This window comes from Pundamilia nyererei, unplaced genomic scaffold, assembly GCF_000239375.1.
Source record: "Pundamilia nyererei isolate P.nyererei 1_Seehausen unplaced genomic scaffold, PunNye1.0 scaffold00251, whole genome shotgun sequence".
Taxonomy (NCBI): Eukaryota; Metazoa; Chordata; class Actinopteri; order Cichliformes; family Cichlidae; genus Pundamilia; species Pundamilia nyererei.
Genome location: NW_005187652.1, coordinates 398,512 through 406,617, shown reverse-complemented (window position 1 = coordinate 406,617; position 8,106 = coordinate 398,512). Strand labels below are relative to the sequence as shown.

Sequence of the window (8,106 nt, the reverse complement as noted above, 5' to 3'; positions counted from 1 at the left end):
AAAATACAATTAAAAGTCAGATATTTTGTGCCCTTATTCATATTTTCCAAAACTGCCAGTGGGCCAGAATGGAGTCTTTGTCTTTGGCAGAGCTGATTTTGGCCCTTGGGCGTTATGTTTTGACACACCCAATCAAGAAAATGCCATAGAGAAACCACAGACTAAATTTGATAGGGAAAATTTCCAATATCATTCTAAATCAAGCTTTGCGGGTAAAAGCTGGTTTATGCATGTAGAGAATTCTCATGCTATAATAATTCAGGAACCGCAGGTCAATTGTGTTATATGTAAGCTGGAAACTGCAGAAGTGCTGTTTTACATGCATGATTTAAAAAATAAAAATAAGAAAAGCAGATCCTCCACAGATGACAGGAACAATGTTCATTATCATGCACATCATCCACCATCTAATTTCACCCGTCTTGTCTTGTTTTTGTTTTTTTTCCTCCCTCAGCCTCATACCCTGCTCAGCCTGGTGAGCGTACACTTGGCCCAGGGCAATGTGACAGGTGCCCTGGCCCTGTTCCGCCACATCCTGGTCACGGCCCTTTCCTCCTCTTCCTTCACGTCCTTTTCTGGCTGTGAGCAGTGCCGCAACAGTCTACCTCTGCTGCGTTGTCTTCAGTTCTACCCTTCCCTTTACAATCTATCAAACCGACAGTCCTGCTCAAGTGAGTAACTTGGGGGGTGGGGAAAAAATACCTAGTTTTGTTGTTTATTTGTGGGTCGGTTTTTTTTTTGTTTTGTTTTTTAGTATAATTTTCTGTTTTGCTATTTAGTTACGGAGTGTGTCTAAAATGATGGATTACAGTATAGATTCAGATGATCAGCAGTGACCTAGTTGAAAGTTTTGCATGACAAAATTCAAGTGGGAGTATTTTAAAGAAATCTTTGCATACTAAAAACAAGATAAATATTTATTCGAAACTAATAGTTGCAAAATGATAATGTTCTTAAGTTGCTGAAACCCTGAAATATCTGAAGTTTTGTAAAATGAAGAACTGTTGGGTAATCTCTTTTAAAAGCAGAGCTTTATTGGGCGACCAGAGAAACTCATTCTCTGCCCACTGGCTGTGTTTTTGTTTTGTTTTTTTTTGTTTTGTCCTGTGTTGGTTCACAGCACGCTGAAATGCTGTAACAGCCACTTGAGCAGAATCTGTCACATCTAATTTAAGGGTTTTAGTTTTATTCGGTTGAATACAGGATTAAACATTCCCAGTAATGTTTAATGCGGGAATGTTTGAATTAATCAGCAAATGTAATAGCATTTATTAAGAGTTGGTGAGTCTAAATGGATTTATTAGAGCTTTACAAATATTTATTTTTCTATCTCTATGAGCTGAAGTGAAATTTAGCCTCGGACTCATCTGCTTTGGGCCTTACACTCACAAACCACCTCGTGTTGCTCTGCCTGAAGCTGCAAGAGTTGCTGTGAAAAACTGCTTGTATGTTGGGTTTCTTTCCTGTATTCATATCAGTGGGAGTGGAGAGAACAGTGCTTTGAAGTGAAGAAATTTTTCCACTCAATAATTTAAGCTGCAGAAAATAGCTGATGCCAAATTTAGAAGGGACTATATTTTGCGCTCTAAAGTTGAAGGTTGCGTCCATAAAGCGCACACCAAATGTCTGAGGTTGCTTGAGCCCTTACAAAGCACATATCTACCATTTAGATTTTTCAATAAAAATCTAATGTACTAAAAAAAATAGACTTATAGTAAAAGTTTGGTGATGACTGCTGTCCTTGTGTTTTAGATCTTGTCAGGGGAAGAACTACAGTGAGCTAGAAAATAGTGGTGCAGAAACAGCTGAGGTCTCAAACTGGTGTCCCTGATAGATAAGATCCATCGGTTCTTCTGGCTCCCTGTTCTGGCTGTTGTCCATGCAAGGCCAGCACAGTGTGTACATGTATGCACTTAAGCACCCAATGAAAAAATAACATTTGAATTATGTGAAAGATTTGAGGTAAAATTCATAGCCAAACATTATATCAGTCAGTTTACAGTAGTTACCGAACGGCTGCCAAAGACCTACTAGTACAAGAAAGAGAACCATATAACGTGGGGGGAAACATGTAGGCTTCTTCAGGGGACAGTGAGACAGTAAATGGAGTCGATATGTAGATTTTGAACTGACTGATTTTTTTGATTTTTTTTAAAAACCCAAAAACAAACACAGTAGCTGTGTTTTCACCGTTTGAAGTAAGTACAACAGGAAATTGTTTCCAGTGTAAAATGTGTAAGGCTGTGAGCTAAGGTTGAACAATTATCACATGATATTCTGGATAAATGTTAAAAGAATAGCAAAAAATAACCAAAATTATTTCATAGTTCTCCACTCAAGTGGGGGAAAATACTTTTTAAAAAGTTGTATTAGCTAAAATTACTAAAGTATAATGTCTAAATTGATAAAAAATAGTTGCAAATATGCAAAACCCTTACATAATAATCCATTCATCATTGTTTAATTAGTCTTTTTTTGTTTTTGTGCATTTGTGTCCATTTTTGTCAAACATTTTGTAGTTTCATTTTAATTGCATGCTTTTTGTGGTAATTTATAGTTGATCCGGAGGGCACTGCCTGCATGGCTGAGGAGGACCTCGGCCTGCAACTGGAAGACTGGGAGGGCAGTGAAGAGAAGCAGGACGCACCGGCCATTTCAGCCATGGAAGACACTCTGCTCTTTGAGAGTAAGAATTTGATATGTGGCGTCTTCACTGGCACAATGAAGCAGTCAAGATATTATGTCTGTGGCACTTCAGCAAGGATGTATTTGGTCTAAATAATTCAGAACTTGAGATTCCGTCTTGTGCAGTTTGGCATGTGGCAAAAATGTGTAGTGTAAGTGTCACAGACAAGCGAGATTTAACAGCAGTGGAATACTTTACTACATTTTACTGGCTTTCAGGTTCCCATGGTCTACTTTGGGGTGTCCTATCGTTTTTTCTTGTTTGTTTGTTTTGGGGTTTACATGCTCTTTCTTTCCTGTTGAGCTAATGTTTTGTAATCCTATTCATTCCTTTCTCCGCACCATGCAGAGGTCATCGTGGACAGTAACGGCTCAGATGAGGCAGCCGGACAGCAGCAGGCTTCTCCTTCTGCATCGGCAGCGGCAAAAATGAGCGCTTCTTTTGGAGATGGAGGAGAAAAGGAGGAGGAGGACTGGCAGCTGAAGGAGGATCTGATGGGAGCCTTTGAGGGTGCACTGGATGTTGGTGGGAAGCGAGGTGACCTGCGAGGTATCCGGGTGCTAAAGAACGACCGCGTCATGGGTGCTCGTCCTGGTAGTGGGCCCTGTTTTGGAAACTGTGAGGATGACGAGGGAGCAGAGTGGGTAAGTGTGAAAGTTCACTGGTTTTTAAATGGCAGAACTGAGTTTGAGTAATCCTTGCCAACATCTGTCAGATATTTGTGAGTACCTTAATTGAGTATTACTACTACTTCAGATCACTTTCCAAGTAAAGCGGGTCAGAAAGGCTAAAGTGGATGGGTCAGAAAGTGTTTCCACCTCTGATGACAGCCAGAATGGGGACTCACTGCCTGGGGGTCACTCTGTTTTGGAGATCAGCGGTCCAACTATCCCATCGCCCGGTCCTTCAGGTAACACATAAACCTTTAGTATTAACTGACAACATCACGCACAGAGAAAAAGCCTCTCAGAGAGGTGTCACTGTATTTTTCTTTTTCTTTATTCTTTGGACAGGCCGTTGGAGAGACTACACAAGTCTTGGCTGGCCAGGGCCAGAGGAGTGCCAGCGGATACGGAGGGTGGACCTCACCACTGTAGCTAGCACTTGGTTGGCTGTTTCTGCCAAGAACATTGAGTAAGGCTCTCACTGTCCTGAATACGTTTTTATCCTGTATTTATGAAGTTCTAAACAGATTCAAAGAGGATTTGTTTTATTGCCATATCGCTGTGAAAGCAGGTGGCAATTTCATTTTTAACAGAACTTAGAAATGCATTTATAAGAAATAGACAGCTGGATAATTTCTTTTTATTTTCTCTCCACTCCCTCCCATCAGCATCACAGAGCACATAGACTTTGCCACTCCACTCCAGGAGCCAGCTGTTGAACCTTTATGCAACGCCAACCTAGCTGCTAGTATGCACACCCTCGACCACCTGGCAGGGGTAGCCAATCGTGCCGCCATCCATTACACTGGGGAGAGCCAACTGCGTGAGGTATGCTGAGGCAGAGGCCGGAGATAACAAGAGGCAACATATAAAATAAATGCAAACAGCACAAGACTGGAAAAAAGTTCCATGCTAAGGTTTCCTTTACAGAAGGATTTTTCTAAGAGCAAATAAGATGAACTTAATCACATCAAAACTAATGTCACTACATTCTAGTCTTCTCATCCAAATTGTTGACAAGCTTGTATATCACTCTTTTTAAACTTAAAAGTTTCAAATTACCCTTAAGTGGGGGAAAACACACAACATTTAAAAACAATCTCAGAACCTTCTTAAGAAATAAAAACACAATTTTGTTGTGTTTAACTTGATTGACGGGATTTTTTTAAACCCATCTTTCTTACAGTAGCTCATAGTGTGATTTATGTCTCTTCTTTTCCAAACCCAAAGGTCCTGCAGAACCTCGGCAAAGATAAGTTTTCCCCACAGTCCTTTGAGCAGGTGGGCACCCGCATCGCTAAAGTCCTGGAGAAGGTAAGGGCTCTCTGATGCTCCAAGGCAATTTAAAAAGAAGTTTTTGCTTTAGAATAATAGATTTTTCCACCTGTTATGACTTGAATGTACAGCAAGTCATGTTCATATATCAGGAGAATACTGTTTTACTGTGATTACCATTAGACTAGTAGTTTAATAAAGGAAAGATGTCTAAAAATATATTCAGCTGTATAAACATCTGATCACTGGTCGTCTCCTTGGCGCTACAGCATGTTATTCAGAATATCCTTCGCTTTAAGTCAAAACTGAATCTAGCAAATATAAACACCCCACTGTGAAAGTCGGTACTGTGGTTTATTCACTTCTGGTGGTTTGTTTGTCCAGTCGGGCTTTATGATTAAACTCTCCAAAGTTTTTCTCTGAATATTATTGTACTTCTTTTGATAGCTGTACCATGCAACTCCAGTGCGACTAACACGGTTCATTGAGTTTTTCTCTTCTCTAATCCCTAAAACGGCAGAATCAGACTTCCTGGGTTTTATCCAGCATGGCTGCACTATACTGGAGAGTGAAAGGTCAAGGCAAGAGAGCCATCGACTGTCTACGACAAGCACTCAACTACGCTCCCCATCATATGAAGGCAAGTTAGGCAAAAGTTGTTCCCAACAGTGGTTTTCTTGTGAAAATGGAAAATAAATCTCTTTATATGTTGTTGTTTTTTTTGTTTTTTGTTTTCCTCCCTCTCGTGACTTTTAAACCAGGATGTGCCACTTATCAGCCTGGCCAACATCTTCCAGAACGCCCGGCTATGGGAGGACGCGCTTACAGTGGCTCGCATGGCAGTAGAAATTGCTCCGCACTTCGTCGTGAACCACTTTACCCTTGCCAATGTCTATATAGCAATGGTAACAGCCACAGTCACACTTTTTTCTAATAATCCATCAATATTTACTGAGAGCTGCTCACCAGCATCATAGGTGCATCATACTACATCAAGTGTCTTTGTTTTCCTCGTCACCAGGAGGAGTTTGAGAAAGCCATGCGCTGGTACGAGTCTACTTTGAAGCTGCAGCCAGAGTTCGCTCCTGCCAAAGATCGACTGAGAACCATTCAGTGTTACCTGCTCACCAAGAGGGAACGTCGTCAGCCCTAAACCACTCAGCCAGTTTAATCCCAGTAGTACCCACTGGCCATGCACACATCAGATAAACACTCACACACATACATGCAGACAGAATACACATCAGAAGATTGCAACAAACTTGCACAAAGTAAAAGTGTAGGAAAAATGAACTAAGTCAAACATGAGGTGTCGAGCTTTATATTCAGCTGAATCTTGAGTCCTTGTTTGTTTTTGTTTTTTGGGGTTTTTTTGTGGGGGTGGGGATTGTTTTTATTTAATTTTTTTTTTTTTAAAGGTCTAACCAATACCAAGAATTAAGTTTGAACTGTCATACAGTAAAACTGTAGATAATCTTGGCCCACTACTTGCAGGATTTTTGTTATGTCTCAAAATCAAAAGGCTCAGACTCATTTTTGCAAATCAATTTTTGTGTGATTTGCAATAAAAGTTGGACAAAACTAATGACCACAGAACCCACCTAATTCTCTTACATTATTTTATTTAAATTGAAGAAAAGCTTAAACTGTCTTTCTTGAAGACATTTTACTGCTGTTTAATATGAGGAAGTGGGATCTATAACAAAAACAAAAAAAAGTATATTGCTCTATTACGCTGAAGGATAATGAGATACTACTGCCTGAAAATGGTACATTTTAATCTAAAGTAATTGGGGATGATACAGTATTTGCTTTTGCTGACACGGTATGGAATGTGCTTTTCAACTCGAGTTTAAATGAGGTTGACTCGATTAATATATTCCCTCACTATTTCTGCTTCTTAAAATGGATGGGGACATTCAGTTCTTTTGCACTTTTTTTTTTTTTTCTTAAAGCATTCCTATTTATATGGGACCTAAACGATTAGATTTTTGCGCCAAGCTACAAAAGACAGAAAATAAACTATGCTATTACATTTGCTTCTTAACTTATGGAAATCATCTGGCAGAAAAATGATATCTCATTGCCCATCTATAAAAAGAAAAAATAATGATAAAAAAAACTGGAATCTGTATTAAATGTACAGTATTAAAGGCAGTGTGTGGATTTCACTTTGTTTCTCTGTGTCATTTCTTTGTTTCACTGGAAAATAAAAGCATTGGGGAGATTTCACGATTGAAAACTATGATCATAAAGACAAGCTCAGCATTCTTTTTTTTTTTTCCACTCATGTAATCTTAAAAAATTGCCAAGTGGTGGCGCTGTTTGAATTTTTTTTAACCAACTTTATTTCCCAACATTGTCCTAATGGGATTCGCAAAGAGAGAGACAAAGTTAAAAGTGTATTTTGCAGTCAAAAAGAAGTTGTATTAGCAGTCATTTATTCTATATTGCCAGATCTGCTACTCAAATACCCAAACCTGTTCCATGGTTATCGTACCAAAACATGAAAATACATGAAAAATGATAAGTTAAAGTTAAATGCCTCTTGTATTCCAAAGGCTGTTATCAGCAGAGACTGACAAAGACTTCCCACCCACCCTCAGCTTGTTCAGATAATGTGGTTTTTATGCAGCATTCTCCTGTTTTACTACTACTATGAAGAATGAACCTCTTTCAAAGGATGTTGTATTGGCATTGTGTGAGTTGAAGATAATAACAGATTTTCACACATTAGGACAGCAGAGCTGTACAATGAGTGTGTTATAGCAAAACTAAGATTGCCACAACATCACATCAATATTACCATAAGTTATTTTTTAAATAATATATGTGTTTTAATTATTTTGTGTGTATAACAAGTGCAAAAACAAAACTGAGTTTGCTCCCACTGAAAAGCACCAATTGTTTATGTGATGTGATTGTGAATATGGGCTTTAACAGTACTTAAATGACTAAAGCTGCCAGCAGTGATAAGGACGCCAAGCAGGTCAGCAGAGCACAGCTGTCACATTAGAAGCGTGGTTGTATGTACTCTATGCACTGACAGGAAAACCCTGCTTCTGCTTACAGCACCCCTGTGGTCAAGCAACAGATTTTCAGCCTGACCCAGTGGAGTCCATACGCCACATTTGGTGCAAATACAATCAAGGAATGCTGGTGTACGGTGCTTAGCAAATTCATTAGACCACATGTCATGAAAACAGAAATAGTCTGGACAGAAATCTGTCCGTAAATAAATTCATCTGGACTTTTCTGAGAAGTCCGTAATGAATCAAGCATAGGATATATAAACTGATTTTTCTGCAGAGCAAATAACTTTTCTGTCACCTTAATCAAAATAAAGTGTTTGAATATTATTTTCTGCTTTTTTGTAAAACAATACATTTGAACATTTATGGCTAACAACAATATTATTTTAGCATTAAAAATATAAAGAGCTTGCACATACTGACAGATTAACCATTACAGAAACCTAAA

General features: G+C 38.9%; 1 protein-coding gene across 1 annotated transcript in view; it reads left to right on the top strand.

The window, feature by feature from the left end:
• Positions 1 to 6,288, top strand: part of ttc17 (tetratricopeptide repeat domain 17) — a 26,315-nt gene extending 20,027 nt beyond the window's left edge. Inside the window, exons 16-25 of the mRNA XM_005749625.2 lie at positions 455 to 671; positions 2,558 to 2,686; positions 3,035 to 3,330; positions 3,443 to 3,596; positions 3,700 to 3,820; positions 4,020 to 4,179; positions 4,582 to 4,665; positions 5,147 to 5,266; positions 5,388 to 5,531; positions 5,648 to 6,288. Coding sequence (XP_005749682.1) covers positions 455 to 671; positions 2,558 to 2,686; positions 3,035 to 3,330; positions 3,443 to 3,596; positions 3,700 to 3,820; positions 4,020 to 4,179; positions 4,582 to 4,665; positions 5,147 to 5,266; positions 5,388 to 5,531; positions 5,648 to 5,779 — 1,557 coding nt within the window. The 3' untranslated portion in view covers positions 5,780 to 6,288. The remainder of the gene's footprint in view (positions 1 to 454; positions 672 to 2,557; positions 2,687 to 3,034; positions 3,331 to 3,442; positions 3,597 to 3,699; positions 3,821 to 4,019; positions 4,180 to 4,581; positions 4,666 to 5,146; positions 5,267 to 5,387; positions 5,532 to 5,647) is intronic.
• The last annotated feature ends 1,818 nt before the right edge of the window (positions 6,289 to 8,106 follow it).